This window comes from Styela clava, chromosome 11 (genome assembly GCF_964204865.1).
Source record: "Styela clava chromosome 11, kaStyClav1.hap1.2, whole genome shotgun sequence".
Taxonomy (NCBI): domain Eukaryota; kingdom Metazoa; phylum Chordata; class Ascidiacea; order Stolidobranchia; family Styelidae; genus Styela; species Styela clava.
Genome location: NC_135260.1, coordinates 331,949 through 356,984, shown reverse-complemented (window position 1 = coordinate 356,984; position 25,036 = coordinate 331,949). Strand labels below are relative to the sequence as shown.

Below are 25,036 nucleotides of genomic sequence, written 5' to 3'. Positions count from 1 at the left end.
TTCGAAACAGTTGCGGCATAAAGATGATCTCTCAATACTGTACTCAATACTTTTTATGATAAGCTGTAGAATCAGAGAAAAACACAATCGACTCTGAAAAAATTTACTTTTGATAATGAAACCGTTGGTAACGCGCAGTAAAATAATGCTTTTAGAATTTATAGTGACCTATCTTGAAAACATTGAAAATCTACAATTTCTACAAATTCAGACTCCAACTCATGTGGGAACTTTCACAACTTCGATTCCACAGCTTTGTATTTTGTAAAGTTTGTCATTTTGCGATGAATAGTTTTATTCAAATTAGATTCATTTAAAAATACTGAAATCAAAAGTGCAGAATGGTTTTGATTTTAAAATAATTGGCCAGAATGGATTTTTATTACTTTTTCTTTATTGTTTCGAAGAATTTCTTTTGTTTTTGCTATTTAACACTTTTACTGACGAATACCTTTTCAGAAGATCGTGTTTCTAAAGAAAGCACTTAAAGTAAAATCTGTGTAATTGTTGTTAATTGTCCTTGAATGAAATATTTTCCACATTTATTTTGGATAAGTCCAACAGTCCATATTGTCGATGGTTTAGGCCTCATAACTTCTTAATTTCAATTGCTAAGTCCAAATATTTCAACGGATATATTTCTCCCAGATTTTATAAGCACATCAATTAAAAAATCTTGCTGAGAAATCTTCTACAAATATCAGGGTCTGAGTTTTCAATTGTCTTCTTTATTTAAAATATGACATATTTTTCAATAAATTAAAGTTTTGTTGTGACCTGAAGAAAATATAAGAAATTCAAGAATGTATCAAAATCAATTACAGCATTGTCTCCTCTTTACAATGAATTTTACATTTAATTTTTCTTGTGTGTGAATTATATGGATTGATGATATTTTTTAATATATTTGCTCTGGTATATGATATCTTTGAATTGTTCTGAATCACGCTGTTAACTTATTTTTCTAAACATATCTATTCCTGGTTATCTAATAGTTTGAAAAACTCACAATAACTCGAAATTTCGGTGTTTTTCAAGTATGTGCACCAAGATTGCGCGCAAACCTGAACATAGTGTGTGTACCAGGTTAGGGTTTTCAGGTTGTGCGTCATCTTGATGCACGTACTTTTGAAACGCCAAAATTTAAGTTTAAACTTGAAATATAAGAAAATGTTAGAAATTTATCAAAATTGAAATAAATTACAGCATTGTCTTTTCTTAAAATAAGCAAGTTTTATATTTCGTAACACCTTCCCTCTCGGGCTATCGAAACAAGGCGAAAACTTTTTTCGCATTTCATTTTTCTTGTGTGTGAATTAGTGTGATATACAGTTTTTTATTTACTTCACTCCGGTATTTTATTTCTTAGATGTGTTTCTGAATCCTATCATTTTTCGGCAAAATATTTTGTCAATAAAAGTTCAAATTATTTTTCACGAACTGAACTTAAAAAATGAAATTCATGAAAAATATTTTGAACTTTCAGTGCAAAAATATTATTTGCTACTTTGTGTGAATAAAATTGTATTGCAAAACGTTATCGATTTATTTTGAATATGATGAGTTAAATGTATTTCTCAGAAAACTAAGAAATTAGCTCAATCGGAGAATTGGAATTTAAAAACAGTTCTATTCAAATTGTCCAAATACGACAAAATTTTCTAGGAGTAATCCCGAGCATGGCGCATTGTAGGAAAGTCCTGTAGTTATATGAAGCAAGATGGCGGAGGGCGGAACGTAGTATAAGTACCAGGTTAAGCCATCATTTTAGATATAGATCCTATGGGAGTCAATTGGCTAGTTCCTAAACTTGTAGTAGAACTGAAATAAGAAAAAATTGGAATCAAATTATGGCCCAACCCAAACCTGGTACACATACTACGTTCCGCTGTCCGCCATCTTGGTTCGTATATAATAGGGGGAAAGGGCCCATTGTAGAATATAATTACGGGATAAAATTCACATAGTGCCAATACGAGAAGAATCCGGTTGGCCAGGTCTGGCAGAAAATATTCTGGTTCTTTCAATATCAGCAGTGTCGCTGCTTGTCTAAATCCTTGTTCAGAGAGATTAGAAGGTGTTAACAGGACCGTGAACCGCTTGTTGAGTCCGACTTCGACAAAATATATCATCGGGAAATCCATGTAAAAGCGCAGGTTACATTCAAACACAACATAAGTTATGAGTTAGCGACCCAGGGAAGATAAAAATATTATTAACTGACCGCCACGCACCTTTGGAAATATGAAATGGAGTGGTCTAATAGTTGAAGAGAAAATCGTTTTATTTTTATATGAGCATAGCAGCAGGTAATTAGTATATTGATCCATAGCTCCACCTCGCGGCCACAATATTTTGAAAAGTTTGATCAATGCTAATGGCACGAGATCGTATAAGATTGAGAAACAAAAAAGCAAACGAAAAAAAAATGAGCATAAAATAGCCTACATTAGTTCCACGAAACAACAATAATGAAAATATATTCCCACCTGTCCGTAGCAACGGCTGACAGAATAAATAAAACGTATTTATTCCTTTGTCATCCCCATGAGGTCAATCATGCGAAACAATTTTTTGCTGTCATCTCGCACCTTGTTGAAATCTTTGAGGGTGTTAGTGTGGATCCAGTTGGCCAACTTCCATTCTACATTCAAGTCATCTTTATTCAATTCTTTAATAATAGGTTTCTCTCTCAGAAGAAATCTATGGGCAATGATGGGCATAACTATGCATAATTCAGACAAGTTATTGTAATTTAAAGTTCAAGTTACTGCTTGACGGCCCTTGAGGGCACAACTTCAAGTAAGTTTATATTTACAATTTTATGTTTTAAAGCTAAACATCAGTCTGTATTTGTATTCCCGTCAGGTGTTAAAGTACCGGCCGAAGAAAGTAAAAAGAAAAGTACCCTATCCGAAGACCATATGTGGGCAGAGTCCGCGCTTCACAATTGAAATTTTATCAAAACGCCATCAGTGTGTCCGTCTGAGTGAGTGTCTGTAACATTTCTCAGAGATGAGTGTCATTTACTTCTGAGTGAGTGCCCTCAACTTTTTCCAGAGATGAGTCTCCTCCACTACTGAGTGGTTTCCCGTAATTTGCTCAAAAATGAATCTCCGTCACTTCTGAGTGGGTTCCCTGTAACTTTTGAGTGAGTGCCCGTAACTTTTCTCAGAAATGAGTCTCCTTCACTTTTGAGTGAATGCCCGTAACTATACTCTGAGATGAGTCTCCTTTATTTTCAAGTGAGTGCGTATAACGCATTATATTAATACTATATTGTTTTTGTTCTCAGAAGATCTTGGCACTTCAGTGGTCGCCTGTAACATTTCCCAGGTATGTATTCTTTACTTCTGATTCCCATATGATTTCACGTAATTGCTGCAGCTCTTGGAATTTCAGTAGTCGCCCATAACCATGCTTAGAGATGAGTCTCCCGTACTTCTGGATGATTGCACGAAATGTATCATCCTAATTCTTTCTCTGAAGTCTACTCTACTTCTGAGTGAATGCGCGTGGCGTTTCTCAGAGATTAGTTTTCTCTAATTCATAGTGAATCTACGTAATCTTGCATGAAAGAAATTGTTTTGAACTAAAGTACCGACCCCATTTTCAAACTTTTAGTAAACTTGCCATGGAACTAACTGACTGATCTGCGTTCATTTTCTTCCCTGCCCTCAATTTCATTCTGTCGCAATTTTTGCAAGATGCTACTCTGGTTGTAAATGAATCAGAAGACTCAGATTCCGGATTTGTTGTTCTTTATACGCCAACTTCACACTTAAACTTAACGCAGCATAAACAGAGGACACAACAAAAAGCAACCGATCTCCAGCCCGACGGCCGGAAAAAAGGGGAAGATAAAGATTTTGCCTCACATGTAGTGAGTGGTCGGATTCCAGATCCGACAAAACAGCATTAAACAAGGGTCAACATAACTGTTTATGAACAAAAATATATATATATATAATAAAACATGTCCAATTGGTATAAAGTTAGAATACATTTCAGACAATGTCATGGATGCCAATACCAGTGGATTCCAAGCCTTTCAAGCTATAATATTCAGAGAGTGCAAAATCTGATGCCAGGGTTATGGTAGTTTAAAACAACAAATGTTTTAAGAGGTTCATTGCCTAAAATCAAACAGGTCAAAAAAGTTAAAAACATGTCGGACAGGTTAATACATTTTTTTATTCAATACTCACAGTTGAATCAGAAATACCAGTGATTATTGTTGTTTTGTGAGACGTGCCCCCAGAAATGATACTTAGAGAAAGCACTTTCCAGGCTTGGCTGAAATCCCCGAATCTCGAGTCCAAGTCGAGTCAATCACTGTCTTGAGTGTCACATGTGATTAAATGCGTCCGAGTTATTTTATTCAGATAACTCGAGTCAATACAGGTCATTGATAAATCTTCATTCTAGCTTTCACAGCGCTGCTAATTTTACGTTTCAATATTTGACAAAAGCACTACCGGTAAAATACTTTTCAGTGGAAGGGTTATTTACCGCTTTTAAAGGGGGCACATTGCCTTTAGTGATACATGCACAAATGCTGTTAGTTTTTGACCACGTTTCAAACGAATTTTATAATTGTATATAATAAAATATGTTAAACTGGTATAAAGTTAACAATACAATTCAATTAATGTTTTGGATGTCAATGCCAGTAGTTGTCAAGCCTTTCGGTGGAACAATAATATTTGGCTTAATTCGTTGGAAATTATTATACTGTGCAAAATCTGATGGGTTATGCAAGTTTGAAACGACAAATGTTTCAAACGTTCATTTCCTGAAATCAGGCAGGTTAAAAAAGTTGAAAACATGTTGATCAGGTCAAACCAATATTTATATCAATTACTCACAGTTGAATCAGTAACTTTTGTTGTGTTATGCAACGTGACCCCTGCTCATTTCCAATCGTTGAGACTGTTTTCTGCGTAGAAATTTTGTGTTACGTTTGTGTAACATTATATGAAGCAAGTTAAACACTTAATAATCATTAAAAGACCTGGTTATGATATTATTCAAAGCACTTTTCAGATTTTTCACTTTCTGAGATAATACACATACATACTCAGGAAAATATCGTGCTTCTGGGACGAATAGCACGCGGATTTTATCTCTGCTTGAAATTTCAATCGAAATTCTCACTGTATATATCTCTCAAAACTTAGACAACACAAATAAAAATGAGTGCTCCCGGAATATGTGAACCAAGATGGCGGACTTTGGAACGTGGTATGTGTGTCAGGTTAGGGTTAGGCCATAATTTAATTTCAATTTCTGTATTTTAGTTCTACCCAGAATGCGCCAGCAAAATCCGTTTCGCCAAGGGCAATATTGGGAGCGGGCAAGACATGTTTGGCCTGTATTCTCATAAATTAGGAAACATGGTGGCGGCTAATATGCGTGGTTGTGACGTCGTCGTCATCGTTTCATAAAAATAGAAAAAGCAGCACTTAACAAACTCTCTTTTTTGTGACGCAACACGTATCCTAAAATTTAAAAGAGAGAAAACAATTTATCTTTCCGCTTTAGAGTAGTGAGTGAGCTTGCATGAGATATATTCCGATGCAAATAGACTGAAGCATCATTTTAACCTACGTTGTTCGAACATCGACTCTCATTGAAGAAAAATAAAGACGAAATTTTTGCATTCGAAATGAAGATTCCGATTCGAGCCAGTTTCATCGGACTAATACTGTTGGTGGAGGCGTATTTATTGATTAAAGGTCAGTATAACCGTGCGTGCTTTGTTGGTTTGCTTGCTTGCCTGTGTTTTGTTTTTTGGGGCGCACTGTAGTATTTTCTTCGAATATTTAATACCAGCTGGTGAGGTACTCCTTACTTTATTCCATAGTGTTAACACTGTTTTTGGCACTTCAGAAGTATGTGCAGCAAGATGGTGGGCACCGAAACGCCGTATGTGTACCAGGTTAGGTTAAAAATTATGGCCTAACCTGGCACACATATGACGTTCCGATGTCCGCCATCTTGGTGCACATTCTTCTGGAGCGCTGTTTTTTTAATCGGGTAGTATTAATTGCTGATTCTACTAAAGCAAAAAGTAAAATAAACATTGAAAACCTCCCCAGCGATTTTCAAACATGAAAATTATTGCTTTGTACAGAGGGTTAGTTATCTAAAAATTATATGAAGACTCCAAAAATCAGGCCATTAATATTTTAAAGGCATGAACGCTTTATTCTCTTCTAACTATCGAATCCAGATTAACGAGTACATTTATAAGATGTTAAAAATTGTTAACTTCGAGAAATTAAAGTGTTTTTTCATCGCCTTTTTGCCCAATTTTTGGCGCTCCGGGAGTATTCGTACCAAGATGACGCACAACCTGAACAACCTCAATCTGGTACACATACTATGTTCAGGTTGAGTGCCATCTTGGTACGAATACTTCAGGGAACACCCGTTGATCAGCGCTTTAGCTAATATATGCGGCATGGCGACACTGTGAATTGACATAGTTCTATTGACAATTTTCTTATCTGTTTCTCGCGTCACGGCTGGCATATTTGTATCTGGGGGAATATTTATTTATTACGACGTAGAGAAACCGGTATGGCGGTGTAATGCTATGACAAACCTCGGTCTTTCGATGACGGTTAAACCGACATTTATATTTAAAATAATGATATTTTATCTGATAGCTTTTTCCCTCGAACACCTCGTTTATTTTGCCACGTATTGAATGCGTTGCTGTACCGTAAAAAGGCCGGATTTACCAGGCAACGTAAGCTAAAGATTATGGGCCTCAAATCTTAGGGCCTCGGCATTCCATTTTAAAACTATTATTAGTTTCAAGTCGTTTTTAAATTGTAAAAGATTGTTCCAGAGTAAAACAGGGTTAGAATTTTATAAAGCAGATATTAATCAAATAAATTCTCGTCCCGAATATTTACCGTTTTGAAAATTAAAAACTGTGAAATAATGAATTTGTATAAATTTGAAAAACGGTGCTCCGGTTTCGTGGTATTTTGTTACGGCCAGAGTTTCTAAATCAAATACCCAATTTACTTGGACTATTTGCTACGTATTTTGCCAGCAGCTAAAATGCCACGCGATTCATTTATGACGCCATAATAAAAGAGGAGCCTCACAAACAGCGCAGTCTAGGGCCTCTTATCGTCGAAGTTCCGTCCTGACCGTGGATCTTACTAAATGATCCCTCCTTCATTGTAAAACTTTTTTTGGCTTCGAAATCTCCTATGAAAGAATTTTTTTGTTTTTAAACTTACATTTTAAATATCGTCACGTACGCTCAAATGTTTAGAAGTGAAAAATCGCTTATAGATTAGCGGGTGTGGTGGCCCATTGGTAAAGCGTTTGACTGAGATATTCTGGCATCGCGAGTTAGAATGTTGGGTTCAACTTCATAACCACCACCTCACCCAGGGTGTTGTTAACTGATTAAGCAATGCCGAATCAACAACATCGCTGCCGATCCAAAATATAGCAGATAGTTACGTATCAGTGGCCGTTCGTTCACAGAGAGTCTTGTTCGGGTAGAAAGGCGTATAGAGGTAGCAGCAAACTAGGGGGAAATTCAACTTTCCCGAGTTTATTGCTTGCTAGAAAAATTGAAACGATTCTCAGAAACCAGAAATTGAATCGCGGTGATCGGTCGGATTTTCGCCCACGCCCTCAAGACCGCTAAACATTGTTAGGTTTCCCAATGGCGGGCGTAATTTTACAAATTTGATTCGACCAATCATCATCGAGGAAAATAGTGCGTTCGCATGACGTGGGTAGCAGTATGAAATTAAATATGGAATGAGCGAATGCGCGCCATAAGGAAATAGGTACTGAACTAGTCTCGTTATGAAAAAAGTTCAGTAACATAACTTTCGTTTATCTGTCATAAACTTATTTTTAAACTATTATTTCGCTCGACTCTAATTCTAATTTTCTCTTAACAGGTGAGCAATGCTGGATGCCTATGATTTGCGACGATCAACCTACTTGGAGAGACGTTATTACGGTGAGAGCTGTAGTAGTAGATTCATACTGGTGGTATTATTGCAGGAATTGAACTGTTTTGTTTGCAATCTGAAAATAAAATGAAAAAAATGAATTTTCTAGAAATTTCTTCCATCATTCTATAAGTACCGAAACTCATCTTAATTGATACCTCATCCCAGATTTTACGTTTTTCATTTAATTCATGGAGACACTTTTTCACGGCATATGATAACACTTGCTCTGCTGAGCCCTTACTGCACGGATGTGCAGCCTTCATATCCGTATATTAAAATATTTCTCTCTTGTTCTATTTCAGGAGAGACAGTGCACAAAAGAACAAGAGGAGGCTCTGGAAGGTTCGTGTCCACAATATAGTTTTCTTCGAAAAACGTTTGCCATGTTTTCATATTTGTCAAACAATCGTTTTATTAAAAAATTCAATTATTTTATATTTTTATTGCGCTATTTTGAAGAATTGAATCATGACGTGTAGTTTAGCAATACCCGTCTCATAATCTTATTTTTACCCAGAGAGAGAGGGTACATATCTTCCAACAAAAAATTCACTGATAATGAACTGTGAAACTGATGGCTCAATTTAATATTTGTTTATATTTATGTTTCCCAGCTTTAACGGAACAAGTACACGAGACGGAAAGTATGCTCGATCAATTACAAAAGAGGTTGGAAGATTTAAGTACGAACTCAGTGCAGCCCTCTGTTGTAGATGTCAAAGAAACGACCACTCCCCAGGGTAGGAAAATCTAAGTCTGTCAAGCATGCACTAGAACAAAAAGTCCTCTTCAGTCATAGTAATTAGTAATACGGCGATTATGCGAAAACGTTGAAAAACAAAAAGTTTGCACTGCCAATCAGTATCTCATTCTTTCCTTAAAGCACTTAAAACTATGAATCTTGCTTTAAAATGGTAATTTAAACTCACTTTTTCACACAGGATACAAAGACAAGAAAACTACCGCCCCTGCTACATCCCCGTGGTCAACTAAGGAAGCTTTTTTCTCTACTTTTCGCCCACAAACTACAAAAGTCGAACAGAGTACAGGTTGGTGTGGCCTCCTCTTTCTCGTTTTTCACTCGGAAAATATTTCTCCTCTAAGCGCTTTTTAGTACGCGTCAAATATTTTAAGTAGGAATTCCTCAGCACCTGAGGTCCAGTAAAGGTAAATTGTGACACTTCCAAGAAAAGTACATCCTTATGTACTAGTAATTGTCTTCTCTAGCGCCTTGCTCAGAGTAAGATGTGAAAACGTATCACAAAAACACTAAGTGTATTTACTTGATTATAAGTTATAAACATTCGCCTAAAAGTTTATTCTTGAAAAATGATTTTATTTATTCCCACAAGATGGCGTACATAGTCTGAGCGTGCCTCACTTTATGACCTTCTGACCTTTGGTGCTGTCGTTCGCTCTGCGATTCGAGAAATCGGCGTGTAAAGTAGTTTAGTACAATAAGTACTTCGGGCGTAGCATAACAATTTGGCAGTGGTCATTCCTGACCATTATCTGACTACGTCATCCAAAAAAATATAAATTCTTGCGAAAACGTTCGTATATTTTGGCGGGTCTTTTTTGGATGACGTATATAATGGTTTAAATTTGGATGACAAAGGGAGGAATGCCACATGCCAAAATGGTTATGCTACGCCCACTAGAAGTACTTTTGGTACTCAACTATACCAGACCGCGATTTCTCGAATCTCACAGCGAAACGACAGCACCAAAGGTCAGAAGGTCATAAAGCGAGGCAACGCTCAGACTATGTACGCCATCTTGTGGGACTAAACTTAACGTACTAGACCCAGAAATCGCTGTTACTCACGTTTTTTTTTGTTCATTTTTGGTAGGTGAGTTGTTTTCTTACAAATAAAAAGTTTAGCTATTCCATAGCAAGTCCAGCTTGAACCTTAGTTCAGTACTTTTAGTGGCGTGTAGTGGAGTTGTCCGCATCCCCATATGACTGACCGATAACTGGATAATCTGACTACGCCATCCAAAAATCACAGTGATTTTATCTGGACGGTCGTCCAAAACGTGCTTCCGATAACTACAGGGATGGTGACTCCTCTACGGCCCATGGGCCGGGGCCACAGTCCATCTAATTTGGCCACATAGGCCGTGCCCATCAAGCTATGGGCCGCGGCCCATCAGAAAAAATTGAATTATCCTACCAAAATTTTCGGGTCTAATGTAGTTTCGTACCTAACATACTTCTAGTGGGCGTAGCATGAAAATTTTTTCACGTATCAATCCTAACCCCCACCTGACTACACCATCCAAAAATTACGTCATTACGACGTCACAGTGACGTAATAGAGCCCTTCAAACTATAGGAACTGCCATCCAAGACGCGCAAACGAGCAACCGAAATCGAACAGTTATTTCTCTCGTTTTCTCGTTGCAACGATTCCAATAAGAGAGAGATCGATAACGTCAGTCAGTTCTTTATCGTCGGCGCCAATGCCATTTCGGTCGATCGTGCGTATATTTGGCAAGATCTATGACGTGATTGTGATGTCGTAGTGATTTAATTTTTGGATGGCGTACCGTAGTCAGATAGGGGTTAGGATAGACATATCAAAAAATTGGTTTGCTATGGAACCCCCCCTAGAAGGCACGAAACTACACGAGACCCAAATTTTCAATTTTCACAAAATTGTCAATATTCAAACCAAAAAGAAAAAGTCGCGGGATGCCACCAAATTATTTTACTACGATAAGCCTTTATATAAAAATAAAGCAAAATACCAAGCAACAGAAAAGGATACTCCTGTAGTATGTGTACCAGGTTTGGGTTAGGACGAAATTTTGTTCAGATTTTTCACATTATAGTTCTATTATGAGTTCGGGGACCAAGTGAATAGTCCCTTCACACAACTCGATGGGCCGTGGCCTATAGCCTGATGGCCCCCTGCCCATGGGCCGTAGAAGAGTCACCACTTCCACTCTACGATAACCCCAAATCGAGCAAGCTATGTGGAGGGGCTCATACGACCCATGTAACCCCCCCCCCCCCCCGCTGGCTGCGCCCCTGACGTGATCTGACGTGGTGCCAGACGCCCCATGTTTGTGAGACACATGGGAGTGTTTGTTTTATTGGACAAAATGACGGGACATTTTTGAGTTTAAAAACAAATCTAATTTTGTATGTAGTTTTCACAACTTTCAGACTTTCTCCAGGACTTGACTGACGCCACAAAACGCTATGCGGTCTTACTACTTACTGAATACAGCGCGAAACACCGCAAAGAGCGCAAAACAGCGCGAAACAGTGGGGAAACAGCGCAAAACAGCGCGAAAGAGCGCAAAACAGAGGGAAACAGTGTGAAGCAGAAAACATTTTTGCAAAGAGTTCGGGGCACCTTGTTTTGAGTTGGAGTACCACGGCAGCAAATTAAAAACACAAACCAACGTATGTAGCCAGTAATGCTGTAATGACAGGTCTGCCCCTGCTGGTGACACATTTTGGGTACCATAATTTAGAACATTTTCCATATGGATATGGTTGGCTTTAGGGTTAGGGTTAGATAAAAAGGGACCTCCAGAAGTATGTGCACCAAGATGGCGCACAACCTGAAAATAGTATGTGTGTGTGTGTGTGTGTAGCGGATTCAGGTTGTGCGACATATTGCTGCACATACTTCTGGAGCACCAAAAAGGTAGATAACATTTCGCATGATGACCTATACTCCGGTACATAACCTTGTAAATATACCGGAAATAGCGCCATAAAACCATGGCGAGAGGCGCCGTGGTTCTTTGGTGGTAGGAGGTGGTAATGACTGCGTCCCCTGTTTTGCGCTGTTTCCCTCTGTTTTGCGCTGGTTTCCTTCTGTTTCGCGCTGTTTCCCTCTGTTTTGCGCTGTTTAGCGCTCTTTGCGGTGTTTCACGCTGTATTCAGTAAGTAGTAAGACCCGCAAAACGCTATGGGGTTGTAGTTTCCCCATCCAGGATTTTAATCTGACATGGGCGACCTAGGGCCTGCGGGCCAAATACGGCCTGTCTGCCTGTTGGGTAATTTAATCTGGCCCACTTGATTATGCCACAACCAAAATAAAACCTAATTTAGCTCAAGGATATTGTTGAGATTGCCATTTAATTTAGTTATGACACGAGGCTTATTGTTTTCCACTTTTGCTTTTGTAACACTGTAAATACTGTTCATAAAATGTAATTTTTTACGTCACACTTTTATGGCCCGCCAGACCAGGTGGGAAATATTTTTGGGCCTTGCTCCAAAAACCATGTCCAAGTCTGGTCACCACATTGACCTATGTAAAAATTGTTTTTTCTACGCCACTAGAATACTTGAAGTACGAACCCACTCCCCCCTGTGAAAAAAATTACATTTTATGAACAGTATTCACAAAGGTCATACGTTCATTTTTGCTCTGATTCAACTATTTTTTCAACCAGCAATTTTATGCGGATGTACTGAATAGTACCGGTATTTAAAGTCTCACAAACACTCTTAAAATTAATAGCAAAATATGATAATAATGTTGGGAGTCAAAGGTCATACGTTCATTTTTGCTCTGATTCAACTAATTTTTTAACCAGCAATTTTATGCGGATGTACTAAATAGTACCGGTATTTAAAGTTATTTATTAACGCCACGAGGCGGCCCATCGTTGTCACTCGTTTTCATTTTGAGAAAATTTGCTTCTGCTTGGGACCAACGTTGTCATGCGTAATCCTACGCGCACAAACGGTGTTCCCTGGGTTTCTAACTCACTACTGATTTTCTTGAGCAATATTCAATAAATTCAAAACGAAAATGTTCTATAAATTTTCCATGCTACAAGTTCAACTAGAAGTAATATATGTATTCAAAATATTGCTATTTAATTTAGTTATGACACGAGGCTTATTGTATTCCACTTTTGCTTTTGTAACACTGTAAATATTGTTCATAAAATGTAACTTTTTACGTCACACTTTTATGGCCCGCCAGACCAAGTGGGAAATATTTTTGGGCCTTGCTCAAAAAACCATGTCCAAGTCTGGTCACCACATTGACCTATGTAAAAATTGTTTTGCTACGCCACTAGAATACTTGAAGTATGAACCCACTCCCCCCTGTAAAAAATTAGGGTTTCATGTAGTTTAGTACCTCAAGTAGGAAACTATAGAAGAGGGAGTGGGTGACGTGTTTTTTGCAAATTGAATGGTTGCTGACATTGTTTAGATCTTTTGTTTAAGTTTAAAACCAAATTTAATTTCTGTATGTAGTCATAAAAAATTTCCACAACTTTCTCCAATACTTATTTCAATATTCTATTACAGTACGTACCTGCCCAGCCCCTAAAGCTCCAGACAACGGGACTGTAGACACCGCAACTGCCTTAGAGGTCAATCAGACTATCAAATATTCATGCAATGCTGGATACGTTCTTCAAGGATCAAACATTGGAAAATGCGGAGAAAATGGAACCTGGGGTGAGGTGCCCACTTGCGTAGGTAAGTGTTCACATAGCGCTGTTTAATCGTGGATAATTTTCCAAACTCCGAGGTGTTCGGTGGTTTCATTAAGGGATAATTATGTGCGAGAGTATTGCTGGACCCCTCGCTATCACATAATCGCGCTGTTTAAGAGTGGATATTTCTTCGAGATTCAAAGTGTTCGGTGCTTGGTGCTTCGTGCTAAGTTTGAGTTTCTCTGTAATCGCACTTCCAATTACTCCAAGGTGTTTTCCCTCGCTAGCTATCATGTAACCGCTGGTCGTTTACGGCTTCCTCACCATCTAGTCTGTGTATCTGAAACAAATAACTAATAATTATTTCTAAATCCAACATCCCGTAGTATTTGTACATAAAATTATGGCCTAACCCTAACCTGGTCCACATACTACGCTCCGGTGTCCACCATCTTGGTTCGCATACTTCGGGAGCGTCTAATCCTAATCTGACTCTTATTTAAAAGAAGTTTGCTCTTAAGTCCAATCCATGCAAGCCTCCCTAAATAGACTGTTTAGCAAACTTGCTTTTGGAATTTTAATATATAATTTTGACTTGTCACCATTGAAAGTCTGACATTCCAACATTTGATTATCTTTGGACTTCAAATCTGAGTCGGTATTAAAATTGTTTCCGATGTCGATTGTGAATTTCATACGACTTTACATTTACATAAAACAATATTCAGTTTAGGCCAGTATACGAGGCTCTGGCTCTAAAAAAGTTGTTTTGTGTTTTTCAGACCATCTTACTTGTGATTTTGAATCTTCAACCAACCCTACATGCAGCTACACGAGAGTTAATGGAACATTTCAGAGAGAATACAGAGATGATGACATTACAGGTATTGTTTCTATATGAAACGCTTACAGATGAGTCCACTTTACCTCTGATTGAGTTCTCGTAACGTTGCTCATAGATGAATATCCTTTACTTTCGAGTGAGTGCTCGTGACTTTGTTCAGAGATAAATATTCTTTACTTTCGAGTGAGTGCTCATGACTTTGCTCAGAGATAAATATTCTTTACTTTCGAGTGAGTGCTCATGACTTTGTTCAGAGATAAATATCCTTTACTTTCGAGTGAGTGCTCGTGACTTTGCTGAGAGATGAATATCCTTTACTTTCGAGCGAGTGCTCGTGAAAGATAAATATCCTTTAATTTTAAGTGAGTGCTAGTTAGAGATAAATATCTTTTACTTGTGAGTGAGTTCTCATAACTTTGCTTACTAATGAGTCTCTTTTACTTGTGAGTGAGTTCTCATAACTTTGCTTACAAATGAGTATATTCTTCTTCTGAGTGAGTGCCTGTGACTTTGCTCGTAGTTGAGTCTGCTTTACTTCTGAGTTAGATTTTATAACTAGGGTCAGAGATGAGCTTTATTTACTTTTAAGTGAGAGCTGATAACTTTTCAACTTGAGTCTCTCTTACTTCTAAGTGAGTGCTTGTAACTCCTGACTAGAGATAGGATATTCAGAATAAATCAATATTCTAGAATAAGATGACTTCATTAATATTACTTACTTAATATGGTGAACCACGGCCTCTCGATAGAGCGCGCATTCCTAACAATTAGCATGATGCGCCAAACTACGCCATGTTAATGCGCGGTCAGGGTTTCAGATTCTCTCACACAAGAATTGAAAGATGCTGTGTCTCCATCTCTCCCACCAGATACACTCTATAATTTTTTTATTCTAATTCATCCTAGGTTATGTTCTTGCTGGTAATGGTACAATCAGATCTTTACCTAAGGCTTTGGCTGACAATGAGGAACTATGCATGAGTGTCGACATAAAAGATACATCTGATGGAGAACTGGTGGCTAAGGCTCGCAATGGAACTGTAACGTGAGTAGCTAACACTGCATTTATTTTTTTATCAGACTATTTGCTGCTTTCACTTTTGAGCAGGAGTTCCCAAAGCAGGGGTCGCGACCCCAAATTGAGTTGGAGTGATAAGTAGGTAGAGTCGCAAACAGGTCATGGGGTCGGTGGGGTCGCTGATGTATGGTAGAGGATAGATGTACAAAACATCTAAGATTTGACAAAACATGTTAAATTTAGAAGTTTGTACCATGGCTTACTGTGACACAGGCCTATAGGCATCGCTCTATGATTATGCTACGGAAAATGTAGGTGCTTATTGTGACATCACTGTTTGGTTTTAGCTTATTTTACTTAATAATATCACATGACCAAACTCAAAAGTGAGAAAAGCTCTAAAGTTTTATGAAAAATATATATATTGACTTGGGGTCGCACTGTCTTTGGGGTCATCTTGAAAAAAGCTTGGGAGCCCCTGCTCTAGAGCATGTTTGTATTGGCAGTTACTGTGCAGTAAAGAATTATTATTTTTCAAAACCAATAACGGAATTTGAAATTCAGTGTTTCAGGGATGTGCAACCTGTCGCCAGCATGCAAAATGAGGCCCACAAAAAAAATTGTGCGACCTGCAAAATAGTGCCAGATTTTACTAATGTGCGACACGCAAAACAAAATGTTTAATTTAGTTTAATCTGATACGTGGGAGTGATTCCAATCCCTTTGCATTGCTAAACCTATACCTCGGTCCAATATATTATCTATGCCCATAAACAATGCATGTCATGTTGTCACGCAAAGCCAATGTTAAATAAAGGTGCGTCCCGTGGCTTCACCCAGTTATTTGTATCTGGCCCTCTTGGATTAAAGGTTGCACACCCCCTTTTTTAAATTTTTACAAAAAAAAATTTTACTCTGAGGATTATCTGTGAACAGAATTACTGACAACCACTGTAATGTGAAGAGCTGCCGAAACTATATCTGTGCATTACACATTAGAAAATACTGATTAGTGGGAGGCTTTAGGTACTTTAAAGTTGATCCGCTCAAGACAAAAGCTGAATAATGGATTGCATATAAATGAGGTTACAGGAAAACGAAAAATATAGCTGATTGTGATTTATTTTGTAAGTCTATGTGAAGACAGCAATGATATGTTTCGTAATTTTTAGGAAAGCAATCTGGCCGTTTTCTGCCTCGACTACCTGGAAAACCGAGAAATTCATTTTAAAGAAAGTGAACTCTACAGATACAGAGGTTTGCAACACATTTGTTAGCAAAAATCTTTTTAAATATAGAATTGCTTTGAATATGAATCCCATCCCACATTATGCAAAAGTTTTGGCGTTCCAGACGTGTGTGTACCAATATGGAGGTAACTAATTTTGTTCGCCTACTTTGCATCAAGTTGTATAAAGGGATTAAAATTTATGGGCAAGGGATATATTCACTTAGCTAACACAGGGAGTCCCTGAACTCGTAATTGGACTAAAAAAAGAAATACCGGAATAAAATTATGGTCTAACCCCAACCTGGTACACATACTACAGGAATCCCATCGCACATGGGCGTTTGGTTGAGATTGGTAGGGTGTAGTCTTGTTTGATCAGCGTGCGGAGGGTTATAATCATTTCTTTGCATAATTGGAGTTTCTCTAGAATCCCTTTACAAACCGGGAAAACATATTAGACGTTCCATCAACTTTCCTCTTCGCATGTATAAACCTCGAATATAGATTTTTTTGACTCTGTGAGAATCCACTTGCAATTCTGATCCATTCAAGGACTGACTCCAAATCAACAACAATTTCTGAATCTATTTACCTTACTTTAAGTCAGGGATTCCCAAACTAGGGACCGCGGACCCCTGGTGATCCATGATGATTGCGCAGGGGGTCCGCAACGATATGAAATGAGTCCAATCGATTTTTCATGATTGATTTCAATCAAAAAGCCATTGAGTGTTGAGGACGAATATTCATTGCTGTCGAAAAACGCCATTTTCATTTTATACGCCATACATGTGTGAGACGGCAGTTGGCTATACACAGAAATCGATAAGGCATAGGATGGGGGTCTGTCAATATTAAGATTCACAAACGGGTCCGCAGCTCAAAAAGTTTGGGAAACATTGCAGTCTAAGTCACACTGGAAGCACTCTAGACTTTACCTCGCAGCGGTGCTTAAACTTGAATCTTTTTTATTTCAGGTCCAACTTGAGCTTGAGGCATCCGGGAATGTAGAGTTAGACAACATAACAACTTTGAACTCTTCCGAATGTTATGGTCTAGGTGGGTACATCAAGATTTATTTAGTCAATGCGAAAGTTGTTGGAGCATTGAATGTTCTCTCCGATATTCTAGGGTTCAAACCTTATTTCAGTCAGGGTGATAAATTGGGGTAGACAATGCTGCAGTACAATGCCACAAACCCTTGCTTGGAGTGTGTGTGTATCAGTGGTCGCTTCCACGAAGCCTTGTTTGAAGTGAAGAAAACTTTCATAAATTTAAAATAATCACAAACAAATAATCTGAAAGTCAAGTTAAACTTTTTTTATCATTTAATTTTCTTGCAGATACACCGTGCGTGAAGCAAAATCTTGAGAACGGAACAATTTCTCCCGAGCAAGACCTGTACAGTCAGGATCAGGAGGTCAGTTACTCTTGCAACAGTAATTACACTTTGGAAGGGGGACAGACGGGAACATGCAAAGCTGACGGCTCATGGTCCACAACACCAGTGTGCACAAGTAAGTTGTTTTCCCATAGCGATAAAAATCATTCCCTATTTACAATCTGCTGTCCCATCCCTATTCCTAATCTGCTGTCTTTATGATATAGATCCATCCCTATCGCAACCGTATTCTTTCTGCCAGCTCGCAGATTCGAATGCCAGACTCTTTCCAGTTCATTGGTGATTACTCAGGGAATCCCTGAACACGGACACGATATAAAATAAAAAAAACATGAAAAACCAACTATCAGCTTCAAAAATATTGCATCCCAGGGACAGTAATGTTACTATTATTCGCCCAAAATTGAGACCGTAATTCACAAATTGTGATATGGAGGATCAAATCCTACAAAGGAAGTGGAAATAAAATTAATTTGTGTTGTGAATTCACTCATTGATAGCTCATCTTCACCGATGTGAACTCACAATTCTGTCCGAAATATGAAAATTAAACTACGATGTCCGCCGTTGCGTGAGAATCAATATTTACTTGTGAATAAAAAGTGCTTCAATATAAATTACCAGCATTATCTGGAATGCCGCGGTGACAAAAAATAATCAATTATGACAAAATTATGAAATAAAAAACGCAGTTTTGTTACCGAGTTTTCAGTCTTCTAGTAAATTTCGAAAATAGTTTTGACGATATTTCACAATCCGGTATTTGTTTAAAATATTGGAATAATTCCATTGGAAACTAAGCATGGCACATTTAAATACTCATTGAATGACAATAAAAATCGACTTGATTAACATTAAGTAATAATTTCACATTTCATGCATTTGATTGCTACATGCCAGCGTGTATCTGTAAATAGAACCCTAAACTATTATACCGCCACTGACATCTGCGAGTTGCACTTCCCTCTAAAATTAATATTCACGATTTTTATTGTTTTATTTCTAAATGTGGGCACACTGATTACGGATTAATGGTCGATTAGTAGATTTTAGAAATATTTTTTAAACACCTTACGTCGTTGTGAATTGCATATTTGACACACTGTTTTAATTTCATCGTAAACGTTGGATAAAAGAGAGCACTCTCGTGGCAAAACAGAACGAAAAAGATGAATTTCCCATCATTCCCATTTCAAGATGAAAGGCCCTGGCCGAATTCGAGTATCAAATTACGAGAGATCTGGGCACGAGTATGAATCTTGTCGCATCCCTACTGTACAAGGAATCACTGATACTGGTGATTGATCGCGGCATCCACTGGCGATAGTGTCGGTGTCGGTTCTCTATGAACTCGCGTCGTTGAGACAAAAAGTTTTTTTAAAACCGGAGTCAATACGTTATAGCTTTTTCCTGATAATATTTAACCTCAAGTCCGACCGGTCTGTATTATCCAGCGCATATCTCACTGTTACAATTTTTTAGCTTCAATACCTCAGTGGTTGCCCGTACTTTGCTCAGAGAAACGTTTACTTTATTTCTGAGTGAGTTCGCATGACCTTTCTTGAAGCAAATAAGATACTACTACTACTGAACTACTGAAGGCTCACAATCATATTATTGTAGAAAACTGTTGTAAATAAAAAGTATGAAGGTTATTAAGTAACACGTACAAATAAATATTCTACCAATTGTTTCTTAAATATCTGACTCCAAACTATTTTAAATGTCACTTTTTTTTCAGAATGCGGCGTTGTCTATAATTCCAGATGTTTCCGAGCGATCGTTTATGACGCTCGGAATGTCACATTAAGCGTTGCTGAATTTATTTGCGAGAACAAACTTGCTAACATTTATGACGTCACACACTACAACCTGCTTCTAGATTATTTACGATCAATGATTCCTGATGGAAAGTCATGGATTTTTGTTCGTACGGGAATGACTTACAAGGTAGGTCGAGTCTGAATCATGTTGCTTGTGCGGCCATACATGAAATCATTATAAAATATGTGGCCGATATTGCTTCTGCATTACCTTGTACTACTATTACATTTTATCTTGAGGTTAAATTCATATAGCTTTAGCATAGGAGAGAAGTTCAAATCGGGCCATCTATAACACTGACTAATCCAAGCTGATATCAAATTTGACTTTCATACAATTTTAAAAAGTTTGTTTGCCAGCCTTTTCCAGTTTTTATTTTAAATTCAACCACAAACTTTCGTTTCCATGTAATGTTTCCGGGTAATTCAACAATTTGACTCCAACACTAATGCTTCAACTTTACAGCTCTGATACTGAATCAGAGAAGAATTTTATTTATGTGTCTATTTCATTCAATTCTCATCCACCAACGGTAATCACTGAAGTGTGACTAAGCAGAATAATCATGTGATGGTGTCACGCTTCATTCAGTTTCTTACTGGAGATCAAATGAGTTTGTTTTGCTTTGTCAGATCATATGACAAGGATTACTGGTTCAACCAGTATATTCTCAAACCGCCATTTGTTATATTTCTCAAAACATATTTTTATTTCACAGAACGGTCAGCTGTATTCAACGACAGGTCAAGCTATGTCTCTGCCAAAAGAGGTTTGGTATCTATTTTATCCGCTTCCCGATCCATCGTTCACAACTGTTGGTGTTCGTGTCACTCTTAACCCGAAAGACAAAAGTCAAGGGATTTTTAATGCTCTTCCTTCCTCTGCATATTACGGAGTCATCTGTGAAAATGAATTATAACTTTATTGAATGATTGATAAACAAAAACTGTAGAATTACTTGAGTTTGAGAGTAATTGTTATTCACCCTAGTAGCTTAATTACTATTTCCACAGTTGAACAAGCATATGCTCTTGTATTCCCGAATATTCGTTAGCCACACATACAGCTTAATTTACGCCCGACTAAGGCGCGCAGCCAGGATTTTCAAAAGAGGGGGTTTCAAAATCGGGAATTTCCCTTATCGTCTGTAACAGTCATCGCGATTACGCGCTCATTAAAACATCCGTCCGTTCAGCGCATAATAATTTTGGTAAACTGCCCGATTAAATATTTTTTTGATTCGTATTTTTTTCTATTTTGCGAATTTGACAAATTAGAGATGTGCTTGTAACACTGACTCCGCTCAATCGCCATGCTGCCACTACGAACATTTCTAAAGATAAATCCTTTCAAAAAATCCGTTCATCTGATGTAAAATGTCACAGAGTGAAATTCATTTCCATACAATAAAAATTGATCAAATATACTCCAGATTAATTAGCTTATATATCATTACAAACCGGGAAAAAGGCGCGTTCTCAACCTAGTTTAACACAAACCATTTTGACTGCAATTTTAAAGTAATGGATGAAAAGGCAAATCCCAAATAACCGTGTTCCGATTTTAGTGACGATATGTTTGTAAACGCCGAGCAAACAGAAAGAAATTTTGCGGTTTTTCAATGCCTAGAAAAGCTTTTTGAGACTGACGCGGGCCTTAACAAAACCTATATTGTTTTCGGTTTTATTTATGCGACTTTTTCAGTTTTCAAAAAATTTTAAAATAGGGGGTTTTGACCCCGGAAGTATGTATATTTAAACGATGCGATTAATTGCTCACTTATTCAAATTATGTGTCTGCCGGGCTTTTCTTGGGTAGGAATTCCAATAAAAATGCATACATTGTTAGATTTCCACCAGACAAACTATTTTTTATTTCTTAAATGTGTTCAAGAAATGTTTGAATTTATTGTTTTAACCCAATTTGTATCTGAGTGAATGTAAATATTCTTGAAATGTTGGCGATTTGGTTTATTTAAATATATATTCCATGTTCAAGAAATTTCAGTAAATTACAAAAACGTTTGATACTTTCTAAATAACGGCTTCGTATCTGTAACTTCTCAATATTTAAAGAAAGAATTTGAAAATTATAGAGAGACAGATATTTGTCAATGAACCTTATTATAATGAGGCTGTGAAATCGTAGAAAAATCACAATCTCAAATTTTCTTTAATAGACAGTCACGAACACTCACTAAAATATTGCTTTTCGAATTTATAAGGAAGTTTCGATTTATTTTGCAACCATTGAAAATCTGCAATTCTAACAAATTCAGACTCCCACTCATCTTGGGGGAATTGCTCAACTCCTATGCAACAGCCTTGTAGTTTGTGAAGTTTTGTTATTTTACGATGAATCGTTTTAAGCAAATTAGATTAATTTAAAAAACTTGTAAAAAAAATTAACATAAAACAAAGATTCAGAATAATTTTGATTCAAACATCATTGACCGGAATGGATTTTTTATTACTTTCCTTCATTGTTTTGCAGAATTTCTTTTGTTTTTGCTATTTTAACTTTTTATTGACGAATACCTTTTCAGAAGGTTGTCTCACAATTAAAAGCACTTTAAGTAAAAGCTGTGTAATTGTTGTTAATTGTTCTTGATAAAAATATTTTGCACGGTTTAAGGAAAATTTGTCGTAGGAAAAATCCACTTATTTAAAAAAATATTCGTTATTTAAGAGCATACTCTAACCCTATAAACCTAACTGTTTTAATCATATCTACTTGTTTTACATCAAAATTCGTCTGCGATTTTTCCTATGCGGCGAAATTTCCTACGGCGAATTTTCCAAACATGATTTTGCACATAGTTTTGACATAAGTTCAAGAGCACATATTATTGATATTTAAGACTCATATCTTTTTATATAAATTCCTAGGTCCATATATTTCTTCCAGATAGAAAAACACATTACTTAGAAGATTTTTCTGTGAAATCTTTTACAAATATTAGGTTGATTTACCCAACTCTTGAGTCAGAGTTTTTTCTTGTCTTTTATATTTAAATTTGACATATTTTTCGATTTTTCTCAAATTAAAGTTTTGTTGTGGCCCGAAGGAAGTATAAGAAATTCAAGAAGGTATCAAAATCAATTGCAGCATTGTCTTCCCTTTTAAATAAGCGAGTTTTATATTTCGTATGACCCTTACCCCTCTCGGGCACACAAATCATGGCAAGAAATTTTTTTTTCATTTTTTTTGTGTGAAATAGTGTGAGATACAATTTTTGGTACTCCAGAAGTATGTGCACCGAGTTGGCGGACACCGGAACGTAGTATGTGTACCCTAACCCTGGTACACATACTATGTTTCTGGTGTCCGTACTTCTGGAGCGCCTAATTTTTTCATTAACTTTGCTCTGGTATTTTATTTCCTAGATGTGTTTCTGGTTTATATCATTTTTCGGCAAAATATTTCGTCAATAAAAGTTCAAATTATTTTACACGAACTGAACTTAATAAATGAAATTCATGAAAAATAATTTGAACTTTCAGTGCGAAAATATTATTTGCTACTTTGTGTGAATAAAATTGTATTGCAAAACGTTATTGATTTATTTTGAATATGATGAGTTAAATTTATTTCTCAGAAAACTAAGAAATTAGCTCAATCGGAGAATTGGAATTTAAAAGCAGTTCTATCCAAATTGTCCAAATACGACAAAATTTTCTAGGAGTAATCCAGAGCATGGCGCATTGTGGGGAAGTCCTGTAGTTATGTGAAGCAAGATGGCGGATATCGGAACGTAGTATGTGTACCAGGTTAAGCCATCATTTTAGATACAGATCCTACGGGAGTCAATTGGCTAGTCCCTAAACTTGTAGTAGATCTAAAATAAGAAAAATTGGAATCAAATTATGGCCCAACCCAAACTTGGTACACATACTACGTTCCGGTGTCCGCCATCTTGGTTCGCATATAATAGGGGGAAAGGGCCCATTGTAGAATATAATTACGGGATAAAATTCACATAGTGCCAATACGAGAAGAATCCGGTTGGCCAGGTCTGGCAGAAATCATTCTGGTTCTTTCAATATCAGCAATGTCGCTGCTTGTCTTACACCTTGTTCAGAGAGATTAGAAGGTGTTAATAGGACCGTGAACCGCTTGTTGAGTCCGACTTCGACAAAATATATCATCGGGAAATCCACGTAGAAGCGCACTTTACATTCAAACACAACATAAGTTATTAGTTAGCGACCCAGGGAAGATAAAAATAATATTAACTGACCGCCACGCACCTTTGGAAATATGAAATGGAGTGGTCTAATAGTTGAAGATAAAATCGATTTATTTTTATACGAGCATAGCAGCAGGTAATTAGTATATTAATCAATAGCTCCACCTCGCGGCCACAATATTTTGAAAAGTTCAATGCTAATGGCACGAGATCGTATAAGATTGAGAAAGAAAAAAGCAAACAAAAAAAAACTGAGCATAAAATAGCCTACATTAGTTCCACAAAACAACAATAATGAAAATACATTCCCACCTGTCCGTAGCAACGGCTGACAGAATAAATAAAACGTGTTTATTCCTTTGTCATCCCCATGAGGTCAATCATGCGAAACAATTTTTTGCTGTCATCTCGCACCTTGTTGAAATCTTTGAGGGTGTTAGTGTGGATCCAGTTGGCCAACTTCCATTCTACATTCAAGTCATCTTTATTCAATTCGGTAATAATAGGTTTCTCTCTCAGAAGAAATCTATGGGCAATGATAGGCATAACTATGCATAATTCAGACAAGTTATTGTGATTTAAAGTTCAAGTTACTGCTTGACGGACCTTGAGGGCACAACTTCAAGTAAGTTTATATTTACAATTTTATGTTTTTGAGCTATACAACAGTCTGTATTTGTATTCACGTCAGGTGTTAAAAGTACCGGCCGAAGAAAGTAAAGAGGAAAGTACCCTATCCGAAGACCATATGTGGGCAGAGTCCGCGCTTCACAGTTGGAATTTTATCAAAACGCCATCAGAGTGCCCGTAACTCTACCAATGAGTCTCCTTCACTTCTGAGTGTCTGAGTGAGTGCCTGTAACATTTCTCAGAAATGAGTTTCTTTTACTTCTGAGTGGGTTCCCGTAACTTTGCTCAAAAATGAATCTCCCTCACTTTTGAGTGGGTGCCCGTAACTTTGCTCAGAGATGAGTCTCCTTTACTTCTGAGTGAGTGCTCGTAACTATGCTCAGAGATGAGTCTTCTTTACTTCTGAGTGAGTGCCCGTGACTTTACTCTGAGATGATGAGTCTCCTTCACTTTTGAGTGAGTGCCTGTAACTTT

The 25,036-nt window shown here is 37.2% G+C and overlaps 1 protein-coding gene across 4 annotated transcripts in view; it reads left to right on the top strand.

The window, feature by feature from the left end:
* The window catches only part of LOC120347599 (CUB and sushi domain-containing protein 2-like), a 234,000-nt gene extending 212,357 nt beyond the window's left edge, over positions 1 to 21,643 (top strand). For 3 of the 4 annotated variants that reach the window (XM_078117625.1, XM_078117626.1, XM_078117629.1), the window contains 8 exons: positions 13,294 to 13,467; positions 14,207 to 14,308; positions 15,175 to 15,313; positions 16,459 to 16,543; positions 17,495 to 17,576; positions 17,861 to 18,034; positions 19,661 to 19,869; positions 20,462 to 21,643. In XM_078117625.1, coding sequence (XP_077973751.1) covers positions 13,294 to 13,467; positions 14,207 to 14,308; positions 15,175 to 15,313; positions 16,459 to 16,543; positions 17,495 to 17,576; positions 17,861 to 18,034; positions 19,661 to 19,869; positions 20,462 to 20,662 — 1,166 coding nt within the window. In that variant the 3' untranslated portion in view covers positions 20,663 to 21,643. The remainder of the gene's footprint in view (positions 1 to 13,293; positions 13,468 to 14,206; positions 14,309 to 15,174; positions 15,314 to 16,458; positions 16,544 to 17,494; positions 17,577 to 17,860; positions 18,035 to 19,660; positions 19,870 to 20,461) is intronic. The other variant, XM_078117627.1, reaches the window with a different exon arrangement.
* The last annotated feature ends 3,393 nt before the right edge of the window (positions 21,644 to 25,036 follow it).